Source organism: Thalassophryne amazonica, chromosome 7 (assembly GCF_902500255.1).
Source record: "Thalassophryne amazonica chromosome 7, fThaAma1.1, whole genome shotgun sequence".
NCBI lineage: Eukaryota > Metazoa > Chordata > Actinopteri > Batrachoidiformes > Batrachoididae > Thalassophryne > Thalassophryne amazonica.
Genome location: NC_047109.1, coordinates 12,438,660 through 12,465,331, shown reverse-complemented (window position 1 = coordinate 12,465,331; position 26,672 = coordinate 12,438,660). Strand labels below are relative to the sequence as shown.

The following is a 26,672-nucleotide window of genomic DNA, read 5'->3' as shown; positions in this document are numbered from 1 at the left end:
ATATGGTACTACGAGGTCCCTAAGATAAGATGGGACCTGATTATTCAAAACCTTATAAGTAAGAAGAAGAATTTTAAATTCTATTCTAGAATTAACAGGAAGCCAATGAAGAGAGGCCAATATAGGTGAGATATGCTCTCTCCTTCTAGTCCCTGTCAGTACTCTAGCTGCAGCATTTTGAATTAACTGAAGGCTTTTTAGGGAACTTTTAGGACAACCTGATAATAATGAATTACAATAGTCCAGCCTAGAGGAAATAAATGCATGAATTAGTTTTTCAGCATCACTCTGAGACAAGACCTTTCTGATTTTAGAGATATTGCGTAAATGCAAAAAAGCAGTCCTACATATTTGTTTAATATGCGCTTTGAATGACATATCCTGATCAAAAATGACTCCAAGATTTCTCACAGTATTACTAGAGGTCAGGGTAATGCCATCCAGAGTAAGGATCTGGTTAGACACCATGTTTCTAAGATTTGTGGGGCCAAGTACAATAACTTCAGTTTTATCTGAGTTTAAAAGCAGGAAATTAGAGGTCACAAAGCGGCGACTTCCTCCAGCTCAGGCTGAGAAATGCACTAGGAGCAAACACAGAGGGACTTCTTTATTTATAGACATGTGATAAAAGCACTGTAGCCAATAATTTTAACACCTTTTTTTTCTTTTTTCTTTTTTTTACAAGTGCTGCTTGTTAATGCTTTATCATTTTACCATTAGGCTCAGGTAGGTTTGGTTTAGGTTTTGATAATTGTTTTTATAGAAAACTTATGTTTGAGCAGGATAATATTCCTGCTCAATTTGTGAAAGATGATGCCAAAATTATTGTTCATCCTATTTCTCATAGTGTAAACTTATCAACTTCAGGCACCGTTCCTGAAGACCTGAAGTTGGCCAGAGTGGTACCTTGATATATGAAAAAACAAAACAAAAACCACAGATATTTGTAATTACAGGCCTGTCTCTATTTTGAGTATGTTATCCAAGGTGTTTAGGCATACAGTAAGGCAAATAAGTATTTGATCCACTGTCGATTTTGCAAGTTGTCCCACCTATAAAGAATGGAGATGTCTGTAATTTTTATCGCAGGTACACTTCAACTGCGAGAAACAGAATTAAAAAAAACAACAAAAAATTCAAAAAATCACATTGTATGATTTTTAAATGATTAATTTGCATTTTATTTCATAAAATAAGTATTTGATACAATAGAAAAACAGACCTTAATATTTGATACAGAAACCTTTGTTTCCAATTACAGTGGTCATGGTCAGACATTTCCTGTAGTTCTTGACCAAGTTTGCAAACTGCAGCAGGGATTTTGGCCCACTTGTTGTCCTGTAGCCTATCCCAGCCTTGTGCAGGTCTACAATTTTGTCCCTGATGTCCTTAGACAGACCTCTCCATTCTTTGTAGGTGGAAGAACTTGCAAAATCGACAGTGTATCAAATACTTATTTGCCTCATTGTATTGTTTACAATCAACTGAACCAATATCTTACAGAAATTAACTTACTATATCAATTACAGTCAGGTTTCCTCCATTTTATTCAACTGACACGGTATGATTATATTAGGCAGGAACGTGACAAAGGCCACTATACTGGTATTGTACTGCTAGATTTACAGAAAGTCTTTGACACTATAGACCATAATATGTTGTTCAAAATCTGAATGCCATGTGTATGATTGATACAAAGTTGTTCAAATCATATTTATTAGATAGAAAACAACTTGTCGATGTTAATGGCACCACTTCTGATGAATGCTCTGTTACCTGTGGTATACTGCAGGGCTCTCTCTATTCTGGGTCCACTTCTCTTCCTGTTCTATGTATATGGCATGCCAGCTGCAGTAAACTGTAAACTAACTGCACTAAGTATGCCCAGTAAAATTATATATGAGGTTGAGACAGCCCTCACGATAGAACTCTCAGCTGTTCAGGAACGGTTTACTGACAACAAGTTGTTACTACATTTTGGGAAAACAGAAAATATCTTATTTGCATCTAAATGTAAACTGAAACAATGTAACCAAGTGAATGTAACATGGTGAGAATGAAATTCTGTCAAAGCAGCAAGTAACATATTTAGGCATAACTTTGGACCAATCTTTATCTGGTGATGCCATTGTCGATAAAGTTGTATCTAAATGTTCTAACAAAGTTAAATTCTTATACAAGAATGCTCAAAATTTTGACCTTAATACCAAGAAATTACTTGTCTCAGCTTTGATCCAGAGTCATTTTGATTATGCTTGTAGCTCATGGTATAGTGGACTCACAAAGAGATCTCAGTCAAAACTACAAGTGGCTCAGAATAAGGTCATTGGATTCATGTTGAACTTTGCTCCTTGTCATATTGGCACTGAAGAGTTCAGGAAAGTTAATATGTTACCTGTAAATGATGGACCTAAACACCTGAAACTGAATAATGTGTATATAATATTTATAACAACAACAACTTATTTAGCAGGAGTAGGGGAAAAACTACAGAGGATCTTCAGACAGCACAAAATCCCAGTTTACTTTAAACCGGTTAACACCTTGAGACAGAAATTAGTTCACCCTAAGGACAGGATCCCTAGTTACAAACAGAGCAATGTAGTGTATTCTATCAGATGTCAGGAAAACTGTAACGAACACTACATAGGTGAGATGAAGCAACCTTTACACAAAAGGCTATACCAGCACCGCAGAGAGGGCGCCAGTGGACCTCAGTCTGCAGTTCATCTCCACCTTAAAGACACTAACCACACGTTTGAGGACAAGGAAGTTAAAATATTAGCCAGGGAGAAGAAATGGTTTGAGAGAGGGGTCAAGGAGGTATTCTTTGTGAAACGTTTGAAACCCAGCCTTAACCGGGGAGGGGGTCCGAGACACGCTTTATCCCCTGTTTACAATGGGGTACTCAGGTCAAAGCAGTTTCAGTCTTTTGTTCATGGTAATGAGTCATTCACGTCATCAGCAGAGTCGTCAAGGGAGCCATCAGGAGAGGGACAGCTGCCCTGTCATTAGGAGGGTGCTAACTAGAGCACAATAGGTGCTAATTAGAGCTATTGTTTAGTCACTAGCCTATAGCAGTCTGCCTCTCGGTAGGAGGGGTCTGGTTAGCTTTAAAACTCCAGCTTTTGTGACTTCTTGATTATTCTTCTCTACAAGAGTCAAGACAGAAGTCAGACCACCAGAGCAAGAATTTTAGCTGAGGAAACTTCTGCGATTTGAAGCGAAACGTCCTCGCGTCAAGCAACCCAGTCCAGTCGAAGATTCAAGCTTCTCTACTATAACAACAACTCCTATATATATACATTATATGAACGCTAATGTCTAGTTGTCTTCAGTTTGTCGTACTAGATATAATCTTGGATGTTTTCCTATTAGTCATGTTTGTTCCGTTAGTAAAAACAGTTTTTATCATACTGGTGTTATGGAATGATTTAGCTGCTTTTACCGGATTATTAGGAACAAAAATTATTAAATAATTACACTGGTCAACAACAACAACAACAAAAAGTTTTTCATGCATGGACTTTGAAAACTGATTTAGGGTAATTTTGGGGTGCTGAATCCAAATCTGAGCTTAGATTTCCTCTATCACATCACTTTTTTTTGCAATCTGCATGTTCCATATTGATGTATTACGCAAAAGTTTCTCATTCACTCACAACTTTGATGGCACTAATCATACACAAAACCAGCTTGAAAAGCATAGTTTTTAAACCAGGTTCGCGAAATGTGAACAAAGAGCCGTAATATTGTTTATTGCACCGAAGATGCGTGCAAGACTGCAGTTTTTGCTTCAATGCTTCATATGAGAAGAAGCCAGGAATTCAGAAAAATAGCTGTTTCCAGACCAGGTTAAGAAATGTTATTTTTAAACATATGTTTGACGTGTAACAGCATTAGTTTCTTAACAGGAATGTTTGTTACTGTGTGACAGTAGTAAGACTTTGTAAAGACTTTGCCCTGATTCTTCTTTACGCTAAAGTCCCCGTCACACATAGCAAGAATGTGGAGGAGCCATTCTGAAACAGCAGATTTGCCATTATCCGACGCAGTCGGGAGGAAAAAGACATCTGGACTGCCTCGTCCACACCTGCAAGATGGCATCCAAAGCGTGTTTAGACAGCAGGTGGATGACACAGATTGCTGTCAGATGGCCATGAAAGGCGCCGCAGTCTGCCCGACCTCCGACTGTCTGCAGGGCAGACCTGAGCACTGTTCTCCTCACACGCACGTCCACACGTCCGTGCACACACGTGGGGCTGTAATTATCAATCAGCTGTGTGTGTGTGTGTGTGTGTGTGTGCGTGTGCATGCATGCATAACACTGCCTGGTCCACTAAGCGGGCAGCTTCTCTCCAAAGTTTGCTGGTAGTTGGGCCATACAGTCCCTCAGACGGAGCCATTCCAAGGAACTTTCTTTTTTTTGTTTGCACACTTCAGCAAACTTTATTACAGAGATTAGAGCATGCCATAGGTATTAAAGGCACTGCGCTGCAGTGGTTTGAATAATATTTATCTAATAGATTACAATTTGTTCATGTAAATGGGGAGTCTTCTTCACGGACTAAGGTTAATTATGGAGTTCCACAAGGTTCTGTGTTAGGACCGATTTTATTCACTTTATACATGCTTCCCTTAGGCAGTATTATTAGAAAGCATTGCTTAAATTTTCATTGTTACGCAGATGATACCCAGCTTTTTCTATCCATGAAGCCAGAGGACACACACCAATTAGTTAAACTGCAGGAATGTCTTTCAGACATAAAGACATGGATGACCTCTAATTTCCTGCTTTTAAATTCAGATAAAACTGAAGTTATTGTACTTGGCCCCACAAATCTTAGAAACATGGTGTCTAACCAGATCCTTACTCTGGATGGCATTACCCTGACCTCCAGTAATACTGTGAGAAATCTTGGAGTCATTTTTGATCAGGATATGTCCTTCAATGCGCATATTAAGCAAATATGTAGGACTGCTTTTTTGCATTTGTGCAATATCTCTAAAATTAGAAAGGTCTTGTCTCAGAGTGATGCTGAAAAACTAATTCATGCATTTATTTCCTCTAGGCTGGACTATTGTAATTCATTATTATCAGGTTGTCCTAAAAGTTCCCTGAAAAGCCTTCAGTTAATTCAAAATGCTGCAGCTAGAGTATTGACAGGGACTAGAAGGAGAGAGCATATTTCACCCATATTGGCTTCTCTTCATTGGCTTCCTGTTAATTCCAGAATAGAATTTAAAATTCTTCTTCTTACTTATAAGGTGTTGAATAATCAGGTCCCATCTTATCTTAGGGACCTCATAGTACCATATCACCCCAATAGAGCGCTTCGCTCTCAGACTGCAGGCTTACTTGTAGTTCCTAGGGTTTGTAAGAGTAGAATGGGAGGCAGAGCCTTCAGCTTTCAGGCTCCTCTCCTGTGGAACCAGCTCCCAATTCGGATTAGGGAGACAGACACCCTCTCTACTTTTAAGATTAAGCTTAAAACTTTCCTTTTTGCTAAAGCTTATAGTTAGGGTTGGATCGGATGACCCTGAACCATCCCTTAGTTATGCTGCTATAGACTTAGACTGCTGGGGGGGTTCCCATGATGCACTGAGTGTTTCTTATTATTCACCTCTTTTTGCTCTGTATGCACCACTCTGCATTTAATCATTAGTGATTGATCTCTGCTCTCTTCCACAGCATGTCTTTTTCCTGATTCTCTCCCCTCAGCCCCAACCAGTCTCAGCAGAAGACTGCCCCTCCCTGAGCCTGGTTCTGCTGGCGGTTTCTTCCTGTTAAAAGGGAGTTTTTCCTTCCCACTGTCGCCAAGTGCTTGCTCATAGGGGGTCGTTTTGACCATTGCGGTTTTTCTGTAATTATTGTATGGCTTTTGCCTTACAATATAAAGCGCCTTGGTTGCAACTGTTTGTTGTGATTTGGCGCTATATAAATAAAATTGATTTGATTTGATTTGATTCAGCAGCAGAACGCAACTCTGGACAGTGCAATGGTTGGATTATCACATGGAATTATTTTTTCTTTTGGGTGAGAGGATTCTAACCACAGGCTGCTGTCCTGGCCTCATGTCCTCGTCTGTAAAAGACCCCTGTATGGGGACATTATTGTTGTGTGGGCTGCCAGAAGAGGAGGTACTGCCGGCCCACCACCAGAGGGCGCCCTGCCTGAAGTGCGGGCTTCAGGCACGGACACAGCTGGAGGTGACAGCTGTCACTCATTATCTCATGACAGCTGTCACCCATCTACACTTCATCATACTACTCCATAAACCCGGACGTCATCTCCACCTCATTGCCGAGATATCATCTACCTGTGAAGGTAATTCTCTGCTAAACTGAAAACACTGACTAATAGTCTGAACTTCTTTGCAGCTGTTTTCCTGTAAGTGTTTCCTTATCTGTGGGATTGGCGTTTGGTGTGATCTGCGACGGCTTCGCTTCACACTCCAACCAGATAAGTGGTTAACAGGAGCTGCACGAGTGTGTGATTAGAGGTGGAGGTGACTTTCCACCTTCTGACTGTTTTTGTTACTGGGTGTGCACACACCCACATCTCACTGTTTGTGCTCCTCACCAGCAGTACCAGATCCGACAGTCGGGGACGGTGATCACCTGGGAATTCGGGACTTGGCGGCTCCAGTAATCACCAGGTTCGGTGGCGGCGGAAATCGTGTGGTTCCGGCTCTTCTCAGGACAGACGTCTTCTATCCTCGAGCCTACCCACACGTCACCTTGGTGTATTGACTGCTATCATATTCTGAGATTGTCTGTATAGTCGTTGTGCACATTCACAACATTAAATTGTTACGGGTCCGAAAGGGAGCCGTCTTCCCCACGCTCCACAGCCACATGCTCCGTGTGGCTACAGCTCCCCCTGCTGACGGTGCTAGGGACACGAGCAGGGCCACATTCAGACAGAGGAGGCTGGTCCGTGGGGAGTGCTTTGTCTGCGGCTCGAGTGATCATCAGCAGAGAGACTGCCTCAAACGGTCAAAACACAAACGCCCGCCCTTAGAGACTGGGTTGAGGGGGGGGTCAAAACATTCACGTGGGTCATACACATCTGTCAACACGATTCCCAGTTAAAATCCTGAGCGGGGATTTAACCCTTCAAGCCCCAGCACTGGTGGACACGGGGTCAGAAGGGAATCTGCTGGATAGCAAATGGGCAAGGGAGGTAGGGCTCCCTCTGGTGGCGCTTTCTTCACCAGTGAAGGTGCGAGCACTAGATGGCACTCTTCTCCCTTTTATCACACACAAGACACTACCTGTAACCCTGGTAGTGTCTGGGAATCACCGGGAGGAGATTGAGTTTTTTGTAACTCCTTCTACCTCCCGCGTGAATTTGGGCTTCCCATGGATGATTAAACACAATCCCCGGATTGATTGGCCGTCTGGGGTTGTGACTCAGTGGAGCGAAACCTGCCACCGGAATTGTTTAGGATCCTCGGTTCCTCCCGGTGTAAATGCTAATGAGGAGGTTAAAGTCCCGCCCAATCTGACGGCGGTGCCGGTTGAGTACCACGACCTTGCTGACGTCTTCAGCAAGGATCTGGCGCTCACCCTTCCCCCGCACCGTCCGTACGACTGTGCCATTGATTTGGTCCCGGGCGCTGAGTACCCGTCCAGCAGGCTGTACAACCTCTCACGTCCTGAGCGCAAATCAATGGAGACCTACATCCGGGACTCATTAGCTGCCGGGCTGATCCGGAATTCCACCTCCCCGATGGGTGCAGGTTTCTTTTTTGTGGGCAAGAAAGACGGCGGACTCCGTCCATGCATTGATTACAGGGGGCTGAACGACATAACGGTTCGCAATCGATACCCTTTACCCCTGTTGGATTCAGTGTTCACGCCCCTGCATGGAGCCCAAATTTTCACCAAACTGGACCTTAGGAATGCGTATCACCTGGTTCGGATCCGGAAGGGAGACGAATGGAAGACGGCATTTAACACCCCATTAGGTCATTTTGAGTACCTGGTCATGCCTTTCGGCCTCACCAACTCCCCCGCGACGTTCCAAGCTTTGGTAAATGACGTCTTGCGGGAGTTCCTGCACCGATTCGTCTTCGTATATCTGGATGACATACTCATCTTTTCCCTGGACCCTGAGACTCATGTCCAGCATGTATGTCAGGTCCTGCAGCGGTTGTTGGAGAACCGGCTGTTTGTGAAGGGCGAGAAGTGTGAGTTTCACCGCACCTCTTTGTCCTTCCTGGGGTTCATCATCTCCTCCAACTCCATCGCCCCTGATCCAGCCAAGGTTGCGGCGGTGAGAGATTGGCCCCAACCAACAAGCCGTAGGAAGCTGCAACAGTTCCTCGGCTTTGCAAATTTCTACAGGAGGTTCATTAAGGGCTACAGTCAGGTAGTTAGCCCCCTGACAGCCCTGACCTCTCCAAAAGTCCCCTTCACCTGGTCGGATCGGTGCGAAGCCGCGTTCAAGGAGTTGAAACGCCGGTTCTCGTCTGCACCAGTTCTGGTGCAGCCCGACCCTAGCCACCAGTTTGTGGTTGAAGTGGACACCTCTGACTCAGGGATAGGAGCCGTGCTATCCCAGAGCGGAGAGACCGAAAAGGTTCTTCACCTGTGTGCCTACTTTTCTCACAGGTTGACCCCCGCTGAACGGAACTATGACGTCGGCAATCGAGAACTCCTTGCGATGAAAGAGGCTCTTGAGGAGTGGAGACACCTGTTGGAGGGAGCGTCTGTGCCATTCACGGTTTTCACTGACCATCGGAACCTGCAGTATATCAAGACCGCCAAGCGGCTGAACCCCAGGCAAGCCCGCTGGTCACTGTTCTTCGGACGTTTTGACTTCCGGATCACCTATCACCCCGGGACCAAGAACCAGAGATCGGATGCCTTGTCCCGGGTACACGAAGACGAAGTCAAAACTGTGCTGTCGGATCCACCGGAGCCCATCATTCCGGAGTCCACTATCGTGGCCACCCTCACCTGGGACGTGGAGAAGACCGTCTGGGAGGCCCTGGCACGGAGCCCGGACCCCGGAACTGGTCCGAAGAATTGTATGTACGTCCCACCAGAAGCCAGAGCTGCAGTCTTGGATATCTGTCATGGTTCCAAGCTCTCCTGTCATCCAGGGGTGCGAAGGACCGTGGCAGTTGTCCGGTAGCGCTTCTGGTGGGCGTCTATGGAGGCCGACGTCCGGGAGTATATCCAGGCCTGCACCACCTGTGCCAGGGGCAAGGCAGACCACAAAAGGTCCCAAGGACTTCTCCAGCCGCTTCCTGTGCCTCATCGCCCCTGGTCCCATATCGGCCTGGATTTCGTCACGGGCCTCCCGCCGTCCAAGGGCAACACCACCATCCTCACGATAGTGGACCGATTCACGATAGTGGACCCGAAGAACGCTCCTGGGTGAAGAGGAGCTTCATCCTGGACCCGGCCCTCCTGGCCGATTTCTACCGCCGACACCCGGATAAACCTGGTCGGGCGCCAGGAGGCGCCCGTTGAGGGGGGGGTCCTGTTGTGTGGGCCGCCAGAAGAGGAGGTACTGCTGGCCCACCACCAGAGGGCGCCCTGCCTGAAGTGCGGGCTTCAGGCACGAGAGGGCGCTGCCGCCACGGACACAGCCGGGGATGACAGCTGTCACTCATTATCTCATGACAGCTGTCACCCATCTACACTTCATCATACTACTCCATAAAACCCGGACGTCATCTCCACCTCATTGCCGAGATATCATCTACCTGTGAAGGTAATTCTCTGCTAAACTGAAAACACTGACTAATAGTCTGAACTTCTTTGCAGCTGTTTTCCTGTAAGTGTTTCCTTATCTGTGGGATTGGCGTTTGGTGTGATCAGCGACGGCTTCGCTTCTCACTCCAACTAGATAAGTGGTTAACAGGAGCTGCACGAGTGTGTGATTAGAGGTGGAGGTGACTTTCCACCTTCTGACTGTTTTTGTTACTGGGTGTGCACACACCCACATCTCACTGTTTGTGCTCCTCACCAGCAGTACCAGATCCGACAGTCGGGGACGGTGATCACCTGGGAATTCGGGACTTGGCGGCTCCAGTATTCACCAGGTTCGGTGGCAGCGGAAATCGTGTGGTTCCGGCTCTTCTCAGGACAGATGTCTTCTATCCTCGAGCCTGCCCACACGTCACCTTGGTGTATTGACTGCTATCATATTCTGAGATTGTCTGTATAGTCGTTGTGCACATTCACAACATTAAATTGTTACCTTTTGGCTCATCTATTGACCGTTCATTTGCGCCCCCTGTTGTGAGTCTGTGTCACTACACTTTCCCCAACAATTATTGTAGCAAAAGTATTTGCAAATGCGTATTTTGATCTGTGTGTGTGTAAACAGATCCATAAATGCGCATAGCAATCTGTGTGTGTGTATTTTGATCTGTGCGTGTGTATCCGTGTGTCTGTGAAAATCGGGCCACTCGATTGGATGTGTTCTTACATGTGACTTTTGCTACAGTTCTGCCATGTTAGATCTGTAAATGCGTGCAGCGATGTGTGTGTGTGTGTGTGTGTGTGTGTGTGTGGAGACTTGTCTGCGTGCCTCCACCAGAGGGCGCAAGCACCAACGACATCGCTCATCGCTGTCGTTTTAAGCCTGGCTGGTCCCTCGAAAAGATCAAAATACACATTTGCAAATACTTTTGCTACAATAATGGCCCCATACTGCATCTCTTTCCACAACAGCGTTCACAAACTGGCTTCTGTATTGTGTGAAAACATTCAGCTGGTTGAAGGAAGTCGAACTAAATGCTAACATTACAAAAACTAAGCAAACGACAAGAAACTGTCAAAAACGACAGCAAAACGAAATACAGACAAATTGAGGATTTCAACGGCATTCGTTCAAATTGTTCAACCGTTTAAAAATCCTGACAAAGCGCCAGCTGCAGGAACAAAGCTGCACGAAGGTTAAACAATGCCAACAAAAGTCCAGGTTTCTTGTTTCATTTGGGCTTCGTTGCCCTTCGTTAAGTGCCGTGTGACCCAGCCTTAAAGTTGTGTCCCCAGCTTCTTCAAAAACACCTTCAGACTGGACATAAAAAAAGTCCACACTAGAAAAAAATAGTTCAAAAACATCTCAACCTCCGCTGTGCTTACAACTGATGTGGGCTTGAATCAGCAGGTGCCGTTCCGGTGATGACGTAGCAACCCAGACAGCAAATGGATCTGGGCCGGATGTAGTCCAACATCCGGTACCAATACTGAAAACAGTTCCGGTCCAGATCCGGCACGGCTCCACTTTACAGTTCTGGAACAGATCCAGACCAGATCTGAACTTGATCTGCAAAAGACCAACTGTTTACAGCCCATATCTGGCACAGATCTGGGACAGATGTGGTCCGCATCACAGCACCATGGCAGGAACACGTGGTTAGCATAACGATGAGCAATTTTATCTGCACTCGACAGAAACTATCCATTAGCGGTTATAAACTCAGGGCTATGAAAACTCTGCAAATCATGGGGGGGTGTTAGTGTGTACTCTGTAATCATGATTGTCAATGAGGTTTTTTTTTAAATGCTTATCGCAAAGCGGTTTGTTTCTTTACGACAAGCATGTTTTATAAGTCCACAGACACTGATCTGTGTGTTACAGATACAAATCAGTTCCCTTGGATCCACAGAACTTACCCCTGTAAAACTTGTTCCTGCTATGGTGCTGTGATGTTGACCACATCTGTCCCAGATCCGTGCCAGATATGGGCTGTAAATGGTTGGTCTTTTGTGGATCTGGTTCAAATCTGGTCCGGATCTGTTCCAGAACTGTAAAGTGGAGCCGTGCCGGATCTGGGCCAGGGTGCAAAAATTGTCTGGACCGGATCTGTTTTCAGGATTGGTACCAGATGTTGGACTACATCCGGCCCAGATCCATTTGCTGTCTGGGAACAATATGGATCGGCTGAGGGCTGAAATAGAGCACGGGCTTCAGACAGCTGTTGTTTATCCTTCTCCTGCGCATTTATCATCGACTTTTATTGTTCAGGATTTTTTTAAATCTCAACATTTCGTCATTTTTAGTGATTATTTGTGCACATTTTTTGGTGTCACCTACACTTTAAGGGAGTAGATGCCTTCCATTGAAAACATTATTCCATATATGAGTGCTTAAATGCAACGTAAAAACTAAACTAACAAAAACTAACAGCAGATTTGGATTCAGCACCCCCAAATGACCAAAAATCCATTGAAAACTCCATGCAAAAAAAATCATGTTGACCAGTGTTATTTATGTCAGAAATTCAAATAAAATAATTTTGTTTACTATTAGTCCTATTTTGTTAACTCATATTTTGTTTTCTTTGTTTACTAGTAGTCCTATTTTGTTAATTCTATATTGTTTACTTATCTATTCTTTTTTTTTAATTTATCTGTTTTTAGGCTGATTCAGTTTTTCGATATGTGCATTTTTACGGCTTGTTATTTCTTTTCTTTATCCTGAGGACCACAATGGAAACAACGTTTTATGCATTATTGTGCTATCCTCAGTCTTCTTCTTTTTCTTTCAGCTGTTCCCGTTAGGGGTCTCCGCAGCGGATCAATCATTTTGTGGTATTGTGCTATATTGTGCTAACCTCAGTAATGTCTGTTTTATGTATTTTATGTACATGAACTTTTATTGACAAAACAAAATCAATCAATCAAGCAATTTCCATGATAAGGAATTAAAGTATTTCCAGATGTCGTCTTCCAAAAAAACAGTGTCTTATGTGAACAGGGAACACCCAGGTCTAGGTGGACAGATTATATGAATTCTGAGCATTATTTGATGATGAAGAATAATTTTTTAAAAACTGACCAATTTTTTCTTTCACATCACAGCTGTTGTCATCTTCCTCTATTTCTTGGATGAAGATTTTCTTGGCTTTGCTTTGGTTCCTTATGACTTGTTTCCTCATCTTCTCTTCAACTTCAGTCTGAAGTTTCTAAACAACAAATTCAAACAATTGTGTTAAATCAAACAGGAATCACCCATGACATCATCATCATCCACAATCCTGCAGGTCTGACTTACATTAAAGCTGATAATAAAACTGTCAGTAATACATGAGTGTTGTTAGACGATACATCCTGAGCTGTGTCTCATTCATGCCTACAGTACTGGAGGGGATTTGCTCTGATCACATACACGGGCTGCAGCATTCTGTGGCTCTTCACTAAGCATGGTCCTCAGGTCTGCAGCAGCCATCTGGAAGTTGCCCATCTGCTTATGTACATTTGCACGTCGAAGCATAGCTGGCGATGAAAATAAATTACAGCATTTGTGTAAAAAAAATTAAATCAAGATTTAAAAAAACTTTCAGCTAACTTTTGACTGGAGAAATACCCTCTGATGTCTTTCCAATGTCTCCTGTTACATAAATAATGTTGTCAATCTGTCTTTAAATTGGTCATACTACAACCTTTTTCAGCGCGTTAATATATGACAATAGTTGTCTTAAACCCAGAAGTAACGCCTCCTTCCCAACAACAACAAAAAAACTGTTTTCCTGTTATTGTGCCTGCTACTTTAGGTGTAAGAGAACTGCTGTTTATGATTGTTAGCTTATGATTGCAACACTCCAACAGTGTGTGTCTGACCACCCATCTTTTTTTGACCAACACACTCATGGATGCTTCGATGAGTGCCAGTATATTTGCGATTTAAACCACGTTCACGGTAGGTGTGAAAATGATAACTTCATTGGTTGGAAATGAGCACTTGTGCTGTGTGTGTTGTTTTGTCCCAGGGGCAAGATAAAAGAAGTAAGTGTGTACAGACCCAGACGTCAGCATTTATCCCCAAAGTTCGTAGTGTTAAATCGTGACTCACCCTGGACAGAAGGCCAGTCCACTTCCCCAACCAAGGCTGGTACCCATGTATATATTTATAGGGAGTCCCAAACAGGAAGTGCCAAATTTTGAGTCCACAGTGAAACAGGAAATTTCAAATGTCAAACACTTCCTGGATTGACACTTCTTGGATTGACAGACGAGAACTCATGGAATCTCACGGGAACTCAGTGGCAAATTCACACTTGAAACAGGAAGTGCCAAATTTTGTGTCTACAATGAAACAGGAAATGTCAAATGTTGAGCACTTCCTGTCATGGGTGGAGCTAGAGCAGAGGCCAGGGTTGCACTGGACTCCCCTGAAATCTGACTGGACACAGATGATTGACTCACGGCACTGCACGCCTGGCTGAAAAGAGCTGCATTTTGAAATGACTGAGTCATATTGACTGCTAGGTTCCTCCTGTCCAGTAGTTGGTGCTGTGTACCACAAAATGTTCTAATTCACCTTAGTAGAATTAAAACCTACTAAGGCCTCTACTGGTGGTTGGCTCTCACTGCGGTATTGTATCACTTCCTGTTCAGGAGCACAGCGGTGTTTTGCTGTATCTGTTAGCTGTTTAATCTGCGCAGTTAGATTGATCTAGTTATCTAGATAACAATTTGTTTCCCAGTGTAATCTTCATGTGCCTTAACTAAAGCACTCCCTCTGCTGAATCACCTCTAAATTATTTACACATTATTCACTTTGCGTGTTTTTAGGAATCCGCTAGCTTAGCGCAGCTACTAGCTCTTAGCCGGTTTAGCATGGCGGCTTCTCCTGTCTCTCCCGCACTTTTCTGCTCTGGGTGTGAAATGTTTAGTTATTCCTCGGCCTCCTTTAGCAGTAATGGTACTTGTAATAAGTGTAGCTTATTCGTAGCTTTGGAGGCCAGGCTGGGCGAATTGGAGACTCGGCTCCGCACCGTGGAAAATTCTACAGCTAGCCAGGCCCCTGTAGTCGGTGCGGACCAAGGTAGCTTAGTAGCCGTTAGTTCCCCTCTGGCAGATCCCGAGCAGCCGGGAAAGCAGGCCGACTGGGTGACTGTGAGGAGGAAGCGTAGTTCTAAACAGAAGCCCCGTGTACACCGCCAACCCGTTCACATTTCTAACCATTTTTCCCCACTCAGCGACACACCCGCCGAGGATCAAACTCTGGTTATTGGCGACTCTGTTTTGAGAAATGTGAAGTTAGCGACACCAGCAACCATAGTCAATTGTCTTCCGGGGGCCAGAGCAGGCGACATTGAAGGAAATTTGAAACTGCTGGCTAAGGCTAAGCGTAAATTTGGTAAGATTGTAATTCACGTCGGCAGTAATGACACCCGGTTACGCCAATCGGAGGTCACTAAAATTAACATTGAATCGGTGTGTAACTTTGCAAAAACAATGTCGGACTCTGTAGTTTTCTCTGGGCCCCTCCCCAATCGGACCGGGAGTGACATGTTTAGCCGCATGTTCTCCTTGAATTGCTGGCTGTCTGAGTGGTGTCCAAAAAATGAGGTGGGCTTCATAGATAATTGGCAAAGCTTCTGGGGAAAACCTGGTCTTGTTAGGAGAGACAGCATCCATCCCACTTTTGATGGAGCAGCTCTCATTTCTAGAAATCTGGCCAATTTTCTTAAATCCTCCAAACCGTGACTATCCAGGGTTGGGACCAGGAAGCAGAGTTGTAGTCTTACACACCTCTCTGCAGCTTCTCTCCCCCTGCCATCCCCTCATTACCCCATCCCCGTAGAGACGGTGCCTGCTCCCAGACTACTAATAACCAGCAAAAATCTATTTAAGCATAAAAATTCAAAAAGAAAAAATAATATAGCACCTTCAACTGCACCACAGACTAAAACAGTTAAATGTGGTCTATTAAACATTAGGTCTCTCTCTTCTAAGTCCCTGTTGGTAAATGATATAATAATTGATCAACATATTGATTTATTCTGCCTTACAGAAACCTGGTTACAGCAGGATGAATATGTTAGTTTAAATGAGTCAACACCCCCGAGTCACACTAACTGTCAGAATGCTCGTAGCACGGGCCGGGGCGGAGGATTAGCAGCAATCTTCCATTCCAGCTTATTAATTAATCAAAAACCCAGACAGAGCTTTAATTCATTTGAAAGCTTGACTCTTAGTCTTGTCCATCCAAATTGGAAGTCCCAAAAAACAGTTTTATTTGTTATTATCTATCGTCCACCTGGTCGTTACTGTGAGTTTTTCTGTGAATTTTCAGACCTTTTGTCTGACTTAGTGCTTAGCTCAGATAATTATAGTGGGCGATTTTAACATCCACACAGATGCTGAGAATGACAGCCTCAACACTGCATTTAATCTATTATTAGACTCTATTGGCTTTGCTCAAAAAGTAAATGAGTCCACCCACCACTTTAATCATATCTTAGATCTTGTTCTGAATTATGGTATGGCAATAGAAGACTTAACAGTATTCCCTGAAAACTCCCTTCTGTCTGATCATTTCTTAATAACATTTACATTTACTCTGATGGACTACCCAGCAGTGGGGAATAAGTTTCATTACACTAGAAGTCTTTCAGAAAGCGCTGTAACTAGGTTTAAGGATATGATTCCTTCTTTATGTTCTCTAATGCCATATACCAACACAGTGCAGAGTAGCTACCTAAACTCTGTAAGGGAGATAGAGTATCTCGTCAATAGTTTTACATCCTCATTGAAGACAACTTTGGATGCTGTAGCTCCTCTGAAAAAGAGAGCTTTAAATCAGAAGTGCCTGACTCCGTGGTATAACTCACAAACTCGCAGCTTAAAGCAGATAACCCGTAAGTTGGAGAGGAAATGGCGTCTCACTAATTTAGAAGATCTTCATTTAGCCTGGAAAAAGAGTCTGTTGCTCTATAAAAAAGCCCTCCGTAAAGCTAGGACATCTTACTACTCATCACTAATTGAAGAAAATAAGAACAACCCCAGGTTTCTTTTCAGCACTGTAGCCAGGCTGACAAAGAGTCAGAGCTCTATTGAGCTGAGTATTCCATTAACTTTGACTAGTAATGACTTCATGACTTTCTTTGCTAACAAAATTTTAACTATTAGAGAAAAAATTACTCATAACCATCCCAAAGACGTATCGTTATCTTTGGCTGCTTTCAGTGATGCCGGTATTTGGTTAGACTCTTTCTCTCAGATTGTTCTGTCTGAGTTATTTTCATTAGTTACTTCATCCAAACCATCAACATGTCTATTAGACCCCATTCCTACCAGGCTGCTCAAGGAAGCCCTACCATTATTTAATGCTTCGATCTTAAATATGATCAATCTATCTTTATTAGTTGGCTATGTACCACAGGCTTTTAAGGTGGCAGTAATTAAACCATTACTTAAAAAGCCATCACTTGACCCAGCTATCTTAGCTAATTATAGGCCAATCTCCAACCTTCCTTTTCTCTCAAAAATTCTTGAAAGGGTAGTTGTAAAACAGCTAACTGATCACCTGCAGAGGAATGGTCTATTTGAAGAGTTTCAGTCAGGTTTTAGAATTCATCATAGTACAGAAACAGCATTAGTGAAGGTTACAAATGATCTTCTTAAGGCCTCAGACAGTGGACTCATCTCTGTGCTTGTTGTGTTAGACCTCAGTGCTGCTTTTGATACTGTTGACCATAAAATTTTATTACAGAGATTAGAGCATGCCATAGGTATTAAAGGCACTGCGCTGCGGTGGTTTGAATCATATTTATCTAATAGATTACAATTTGTTCATGTAAATGGGGAATCTTCTTCACAGACTAAGGTTAATTATGGAGTTCCACAAGGTTCTGTGCTAGGACCAATTTTATTCACTTTATACATGCTTCCCTTAGGCAGTATTATTAGGTATTGCTTAAACTTTCATTGTTACGCAGATGATACATTCATTATTATCAGGTTGTCCTAAAGGTTCCCTGAAAAGCCTTCAGTTAATTCAAAATGCTGCAGCTAGAGTACCAACGGGGACTAGAAGGAGAGAGCATATCTCACCCATATTGGCCTCTCTTCATTGGCTTCCTGTTAATTCTAGAATAGAATTTAAAATTCTTCTTCTTACTTATAAGGTTTTGAATAATCAGGTCCCATCTTATCTTAGGGACCTCGTAGTACCATATCACCCCAATAGAGCACTTCGCTCTCAGACTGCAGGCTTACTTGTAGTTCCTAGGGTTTGGAAGAGTAGAATGGGAGGCAGAGCCTTCAGCTTTCAGGCTCCTCTCCTGTGGAACCAGCTCCCAATTCGGATCAGGGAGACAGACATCCTCTCTACTTTTAAGATTAGGCTTAAAACTTTCCTTTTTGCTAAAGCTTATAGTTAGGGCTGGATCAGGTGACCCTGAACCATCCCTTAGTTATGCTGCTATAGACTTAGACTGCTCCCTGAGCCTGGTTCTGCTGGAGGTTTCTTCCTGTTAAAAAGGAGTTTTTCCTTCCCACTGTAGCCAAGTGCTTGCTCACAGGGGGTCATTTTGACCGTTGGGGTTTTACGTAATTATTGTATGGCCTTGCCTTACAATATAAAGCGCCTTGGGGCAACTGTTTGTTGTGATTTGGCGCTATATAAATAAAATTGATTGATTGATTGATTGATAGAAGAAGAAAAATGTTTGCCTCAGATTTGAAATGAACACGTCATTTGAACCATGGACTAATAATGACACCAAACTTATATTGGTGAGTAAATGACCGTATTTTATGCCAGAAATGAGGTCCCGGTTGTTAATTCAGGTTGCCTTATATATACACACGTCTTTCCAGTGATTTTTAAAGGAGCAGGCAGCTGTTGATTAAATAACCTCTTAATTTTGCTGTCTGAGTGACATACCAGTGACAACTTTAGATAAATATATCTAAAGTTATCTTCCTTAAACTGAAACTGAAAGCAAATCTCTACAACTTGATCATATCTGTAAATAATAATCAGTTGTATTGCCAGTTTTCTTCAGACAAGTCAGAGGATGGAAACATGAACATTTCCAAGTCACTTTCTGGTAAATTGGAGCTGAACTTTCAGGTCTTCTTTTTAAGAAAATCCTCCTCTACACCACTTCATCAGGAAGCTGGATTTTATATTTTTAATTAATTTATATCAAGTTTTAGAGATTTGTTTTCAGTCTGAGTTTGAGGAAGATAATTTTAGAAATTTTTATTCTTTATATATATATTTTTGTATTTCTTGTATTCAAAATGGCTTAAACAAGTTAAAATGTGTGAAATACCAAGTGTTCCAATGCTTTTGGAGGACACAATATCCTAACCTTATGATGAGTGCAAAATGAGTGTGGTATTATTACTGTTTTAAGAATGTTTAATTTTCACTGTTGCTGCAATTTGTGTGAAATCATAGTCATATCGTATATTATATTGATATGACAAAATTGAGATACAATAATTTGGCCATATTGTACAGCCCTACTGTCAACTAGCTGAAAACTTTGAATATCAATTTACATCTACATTTTAAAAAAATGCTTAAAGTGGCAGGGGGTTAAGAGGGCTGTAATTAGGGGGTCTGTGGGGTGGAGCCCCCCAGAAGCTGAAAGGCAAAAAAAGCCAAATACCAAATACCCCTTGGTATTTCACTCATTTTAATTTGTTTATGGCATTTCAAATACAAGACGTAAACCAGGCTTCTCAAATTAAAATTTCTAAAATGATCATCCTTAGACTCAAACTGAAAGTAAATTTCTTCAACTTGATATAAATTAATAAAAAATATAAAAGCCAAGATAATGGGTTGCAAGCCACTGTACATATTAGCTGAATGGAGTGGAATAATGCAGATTAAGTATCTTATCCAAGGACACAAACAGGAAGCACAACAGGGAGTCAAACCCAGGTCTACATACTAATAGCCCAGTTCCTATCCCACTGGACTACCTGTTTTGTTCTGTTCTATATACAGTAGATCTCACAGTATTACACATAATCGTATCTTTTTTTTTTCCAATCACAGGTATGTCAAAACAAGTAAAACACCTTTCAAGTTGCCTGGTTCCAGCTCGAGGACTCTCTGGCAGTCTCCTATGGCACTGTGCCACTGTTTGAGATTGATGTATGTTTGAGCTCTGTTGTTGAACGCAGCCACAGTCGGCATAATGGAAAGGCTCCTATAATGGAATGAAAATAAATAGGTCTGTCTTCACAGGGAGGCTAATGGACATCACTTAGTGGTTTGGACAATAGAGATGAAATCTGATTTTGATAATTAAATGCCACACAGGAGGATGTTTTGTCATAATTAATGCTTTAACCTTGAGTAGTACACAACTGCCTCTTCATAGTCTTTGGCTCTGAAAGCCTCGTTGCCTTTCTCCTTTTCACGTGTTGCCAGGATGAGCTTCTCCTGGGGCATCAGTGCTGGATGTAAAGAGACGACAGTCATATAACATAAACGCACACAATTCTCTTCAATAATAACAAAATATCTACATTTATAGTTACAATAATACATTACATCTTGCATTTACTGTAGTCTTGATTTTGTGATGCATAGTGTTAATGTTTGCGGGAAGCTCATTTTGGGGCATAGATTCTTCAATTCTGTCACATTTCTTCTCAACATCAGACCTGAGGGGAGAAAAAAAAGATTAAACTGGGATGCTCTACAATATCAACATTTTTTCCACTGTCAAAAGTTATATATATATATTTTTTTGGACTCAATTGATCAGTTTTGTTAGCAGGATTACTCCAAAAGTAACAAAGCATTCAACATCCACTCACTCCAATCAATGGTCACAGGGGCGCTGGAGCCTATCCCAGCACTCAAATATCGAGAGATGGGGTTCACCCTGAACAGGACACCATTCCATCACAGGAGTACATACAGATAAACTCAGTCACACCTACAGTCAATTTAGAGTCACCAATTCACCTAAACTGCATGTTTTGGGAAGTGGGAAGAAGCCAAAGTACCCAGAGGTAACACACAAACAGGGGGAGAACATGCAAACGCCACACAGAAAGGCCCAGGTGGGAAAGCAACCTCAGAACTTTCTTGCAGTCATGCAACAGTGCTAACCACTAAGTCATCGTGTCGCCAGTGACACCACAATTTGTGTAAAATTGCAACAGTCTGAGATCTGCGGGTATTCCAGTGCTCTAATTCCAAACAGAAGTCTCTCAATGTCTGACTGTTTGACACAGATCTAAATGAAGGACCGTGTCTGTCACAGTAAGTCAAAACGCATATGATGACTAGATATTACACAATGTTACATGCAACGCTGCTGGATCATGAACCCATGCTCATGGGGCTTCCAGGAAATTCAACCTAATCATTATGTGAATAAGAGATATGACACCACCATCATTTTTCAATTATTGCTCTGTTTTCAGGTCAGGTCAGGTGTGGGAGCATGCTCATGCTGTGCTTTGCTACATTCACCAAACTTCATAAATACCTGATTTTGCTGTATGTATGTATGTATATGTACAATGACAATAAAGGCTATATTATTATTACCTCCGCCAAGGATGTTATGTTTTCGGTCGCGTTTGTTTGTTTGTCTGTTTGTCAGCAGGATAACTCAAAAAGTTTTGAACGGATTTTGATGAAATTTTGTGGAGTGGTTGGAAATGACAAGAGGAACAAGTGATTAAATTTTTGTGGTGATCCGGATCCAGGAATTTTTTAAAGGATTCTTCACCATTGTGGGATAGGGAGAATTTTGACATTCTAGTTTCTAACTCCACAAAAACAAGGCAGAAAGGCTTGGAAAAAAATTAGGGTGTAACATAGTCAAATGTTCTATCAAACAACAAAGTTTGGTGATGATCGGATCCGGATTCCGGATCTGGTGATCCAGAATATGCAAAAATATAGGGAAAATAGAGAATGTGTTAGTGTGAGGTGACAGATGAAGCTAGAGATGCACAACTAACACCAAATTGTAGCTGAATCTGTACTGATTCAGTAAGGTGTCATCAGATTTGATGTAGCTTCAAATGTTATGGAGCTAGATTCAGAAGAAAACCACCATTACCAAAAAATCGTTTTTATACGAGGTCTATTAGAAAAGTATCCGACCTTATTATTTTTTTCAAAAACCATATGGATTTGATTCATATGTTTTTACGTCAGCCAAGCTTGAACCTTTGTGCGCATGCGTGAGTTTTTCCACGCCTGTCGGTTGCGTCATTCGCCTGTGAGCACGCCTTATGGGAGGAGTGGTCCAGCCCCCTCGTCGGATTTTCATTGTCAGGAAATGGCCGAATGATTTGAGCTTTTTTTCCATCAGAATTTTTTCAGAAACTGTTAGAGACAAACAGCTGGAAACCATTCGAAAAATTTATCTGGCTTTCGGTGAAAATTTTACAGGCTTCACAGAGAATAAGGACTGTTACTACAACTTTAAGGACGCCCCACAATGGCGCACGGCGTGCCGCGCTCCAAGCCGCCATCAAGAGGCAGAAAACACCACATCATTTCTAAACGGATGGCTGTGTGGAGCTGGGACCGTCGTGAGCAATTTCTCTGCTTATCACAAGAGCTGGACATCAGCCATTTTCCGGCAGATTTCACTTTTAACAAGAGATTTTGTCATGGAAAGCCGCGCGGAGGCTTTGCGCGTCACGACCGATTCGCTGATCGAGCGAGACAAAGGAACACCTCCGTTTAGGAGTGCCAGTGGACAAGTTGGGACATGCATATCTCGGCTTTCAATACTTACCAGCCCAGTGAGTATAAGAGAAATTGTGGAGAGCTGGGCATGTCCCAACTTATCCCCTGGCACTCCGAAACGGAGGTGTTCCTTTGTCTCGCTCGATCAGCGAACTGGTCCTGATGCGCGAAGCCTCCGCGCGGCTTGCCATGACAAAATCTCTTGTTAAAAGTGAAATCTGCCAGAAAATGGCTGATGTCCAGCTCTTGTGATAACCAGAGAAATTGCTCACAACGGTCCCAGCTCCACACAGCGATCCGTTTAGAAATGATGTGGTGTTTTCTGCCTCTCGATGGCGACTCGGAGCGCAGCATGCCGTGCGCCATTGTGGAGCGTCCTTAAAGCTGTAGTAACAGTCCTTATTCTCTATGAAGCCCGTAAAATTTTCACCGAAAGCCAGGTAAATTTTTCGAATGGTTTCCAGCTGCTTGTCTCTAACAGTTTCTGAAAAAATTCTGATAGAAAAAAGCTCAAATCATTCCGCCATTTCTTGACAATGAAAATCTGACGAGGGGGCTGGACCACTCCTCCCACAAGGCGTGCTCACAGGCGAATGACGCAACCGACAGGCGTGGAAAAACTCACGCATGCACACGAAGGTTCAAGCTTGGCTGATGTAAAAACATATGAATCAAATCCATATGGTTTTTGAAAAAAATAATAAGGTAGGATACTTTTCTAATAGACCTCGTACAATAACTTTTGAACTAATAAAGACATAAAAGTGATTCCAAGTTCTAGTGGTATGTTTTCATGGTCAAGGATATCAAATATAAAGGAAAGAAAAGTGTATGGATCATAGTTTTGGTTGTAACACTGAATTGTTGAATAGATCACTGTGCCAAGGAGGGAATCTCTTTAGGGTCATTGACCCTATGGCCTTGTTTAGAGAAGTGTTTCATAAATGTTAAAAACTTCATATATTTGCAGTTTAGTTGAATAATAAATTGAATTTTGTCTCTTATTTGTTTTTGTCTATAAGCACATGCAATATCAATATCAGTGCTCAGATGACAGTCGCTTCTGGGAAAGGTGCAAGCTGCAATAAATTGTGATGCCAAGCGCTAAGGATACATGCTATCCAGTCACAGCAGATGAAACTTTTTACTACTGAGCAAACATCATTGGACTTTTTTAGGTTCAACGATTCCACGGCGTGTACATGTTATCAATCAATCAATCAATTTTTTTTATATAGCGCCAAATCACAACAAACAGTTGCCCCAAGGCGCTTTATATTGTAAGGCAAGGCCATACAATAATTATGTAAAACCCCAACGGTCAAAACGACCCCCTGTGAGCAAGCACTTGGCTACAGTGGGAAGGAAAAACTCCCTTTTAACAGGAAGAAACCTCCAGCAGAACCAGGCTCAGGGAGGGGCAGTCTTCTGCTGGGACTGGTTGGGGCTGAGGGAGAGAACCAGGAAAAAGACATGCTGTGGAGGGGAGCAGAGATCGATCACTAATGATTAAATGCAGAGTGGTGCATACAGAGCAAAAGGACAAAGAAACACTCAGTGCATCATGGGAACCCCCCAGCAGTCTAAGTCTATAGCAGCATAACTAAGGGATGGTTCAGGGTCACCTGATCCAGCCCTAACTATAAGCTTTAGCAAAAAGGAAAGTTTTAAGCCTAATCTTAAAAGTAGAGAAAGTGTCTGTCTCCCTGATCTGAATTGGGAGCTGGTTCCACAGGAGAGGAGCCTGAAAGCTGAAGGCTCTGCCTCCCATTCTACTCTTACAAACCCTAGGAACTACAAGTAAGCCTGCAGTCTGAGAGCGAAGCGCTCTATTGGGGTGATATGGTACTACGAGGTCCCTAAGATAAGATGGGACCTGATTATTCAAAACCTTATAAGTAAGAAGAAGAATTTTAAATTCTATTCTAGAATTAACAGGAAGCCAATGAAGAGAGGCCAATATGGGTGAGATATGCTCTCTCCTTCTAGTCCCCGTCAGTACTCTAGCTGCAGCATTTTGAATTAACTGAAGGCTTTTTAGGGAACTTTTAGGACAACCTGATAATAATGAATTACAATAGTCCAGCCTAGAGGAAATAAATGCATGAATTAGTTTTTCAGCATCACTCTGAGACAAGACCTTTCTGATTTTAGAGATATTGCGTAAATGCAAAAAAGCAGTCCTACATATTTGTTTAATATGCGCTTTGAATGACATATCCTGATCAAAAATGACTCCAAGATTTCTCACAGTATTACTAGAGGTCAGGGTAATGCCATCCAGAGTAAGGATCTGGTTAGACACCATGTTTCTAAGATTTGTGGGGCCAAGTACAATAACTTCAGTTTTATCTGAGTTTAAAAGCAGGAAATTAGAGGTCATCCATGTCTTTATGTCTGTAAGACAATCCTGCAGTTTAGCTAATTGGTGTGTGTCCTCTGGCTTCATGGATAGATAAAGCTGGGTATCATCTGTGTAACAATGAAAATTTAAGCAATACCGTCTAATAATACTGCCTAAGGGAAGCATGTATAAAGTGAATAAAATTGGTCCTAGCACAGAACCTTGTGGAACTCCATAATTAACTTTAGTCTGTGAAGAAGATTCCCCATTTACAGAAACAAATTGTAATCTATTAGACAAATATGATTCAAACCACCGCAGCGCAGTGCCTTTAATACCTATGGCATGCTCTAATCTCTGTAATAAAATTTTATGGTCAACAGTATCAAAAGCAGCACTGAGGTCTAACAGAACAAGCACAGAGATGAGTCCACTGTCCGAGGCCATAAGAAGATCATTTGTAACCTTCACTAATGCTGTTTCTGTACTATGATGAATTCTAAAACCTGACTGAAACTCTTCAAATAGACCATTCCTCTGCAGATGATCAGTTAGCTGTTTTACAACTACCCTTTCAAGAATTTTTGAGAGAAAAGGAAGGTTGGAGATTGTCCTATAATTAGCTAAGATAGCTGGGTCAAGTGATGGCTTTTTAAGTAATGGTTTAATTACTGCCACCTTAAAAGCCTGCGGTACATAGCCAACTAACAAAGATAGATTGATCATATTTAAGATCGAAGCATTAAATAATGGTAGGGCTTCCTTGAGCAGCCTTGTAGGAATGGGGTCTAATAAACATGTTGATGGTTTGGATGAAGTAACTAATGAAAATAACTCAGACAAAACAATCGGAGAGAAAGAGTCTAACCAAATACCGGCATCACTGAAAGCAGCCAAAGATAACGATACGTCTTTGGGATGGTTATGAGTAATTTTTTCTCTAATAGTTAAAATTTTGTTAGCAAAGAAAGTCATGAAGTCATTACTAGTTAAAGTTAATGGAATACTCAGCTCAATAGAGCTCTGACTCTTTGTCAGCATGGCTACAGTGCTGAAAAGAAACCTGGGGTTGTTCTTATTTTCTTCAATTAGTGATGAGTAGAAAGATGTCCTAGCTTTACGGAGGGCTTTTTTATAGAGCAACAGACTCTTTTTCCAGGCTAAGTGAAGATCTTCTAAATTAGTGAGACGCCATTTCCTCTCCAACTTACGGGTTATCTGCTTTAAGCTATGAGTTTGTGAGTTATACCACGGAGTCAGGCACTTCTGATTTAAAGCTCTCTTTTTTAGAGGAGCTACAGCATCCAAAGTTGTCTTCAATGAGGATGTAAAACTATTGACGAGATACTCTATCTCACTTACAGAGTTTAGGTAGCTACTCTGCACTGTGTTGGTATATGGCATTAGAGAACATAAAGAAGGAATCATATCCTTAAACCTAGTTACAGCGCTTTCTGAAAGACTTCTAGTGTAATGAAACTTATTCCCCACTGCTGGGTAGTCCATCAGAGTAAATGTAAATGTTATTAAGAAATGATCAGACAGAAGGGAGTTTTCAGGGAATACTGTTAAGTCTTCTATTTCCATACCATAAGTCAGAACAAGATCTAAGATATGATTAAAGTGGTGGGTGGACTCATTTACTTTTTGAGCAAAGCCAATAGAGTCTAATAATAGATTAAATGCAGTGTTGAGGCTGTCATTCTCAGCATCTGTGTGGATGTTAAAATCGCCCACTATAATTATCTTATCTGAGCTAAGCACTAAGTCAGACAAAAGGTCTGAAAATTCACAGAGAAACTCACAGTAACGACCAGGTGGACGATAGATAATAACAAATAAAACTGGTTTTTGGGACTTCCAATTTGGATGGACAAGACT

At 42.3% G+C, this 26,672-nt stretch overlaps 1 protein-coding gene across 1 annotated transcript in view; it reads right to left on the bottom strand.

The window, feature by feature from the left end:
- spag1b (sperm associated antigen 1b) overlaps positions 1-26,672 on the bottom strand; it is an 89,330-nt gene that overhangs the window by 48,588 nt on the left and 14,070 nt on the right. Inside the window, exons 5-9 of the mRNA XM_034173851.1 lie at positions 20,279-20,391; positions 20,076-20,181; positions 19,801-19,931; positions 13,139-13,245; positions 12,809-12,935 (exon numbers count right to left, since the gene is read on the bottom strand). Coding sequence (XP_034029742.1) covers positions 12,809-12,935; positions 13,139-13,245; positions 19,801-19,931; positions 20,076-20,181; positions 20,279-20,391 — 584 coding nt within the window. The remainder of the gene's footprint in view (positions 1-12,808; positions 12,936-13,138; positions 13,246-19,800; positions 19,932-20,075; positions 20,182-20,278; positions 20,392-26,672) is intronic.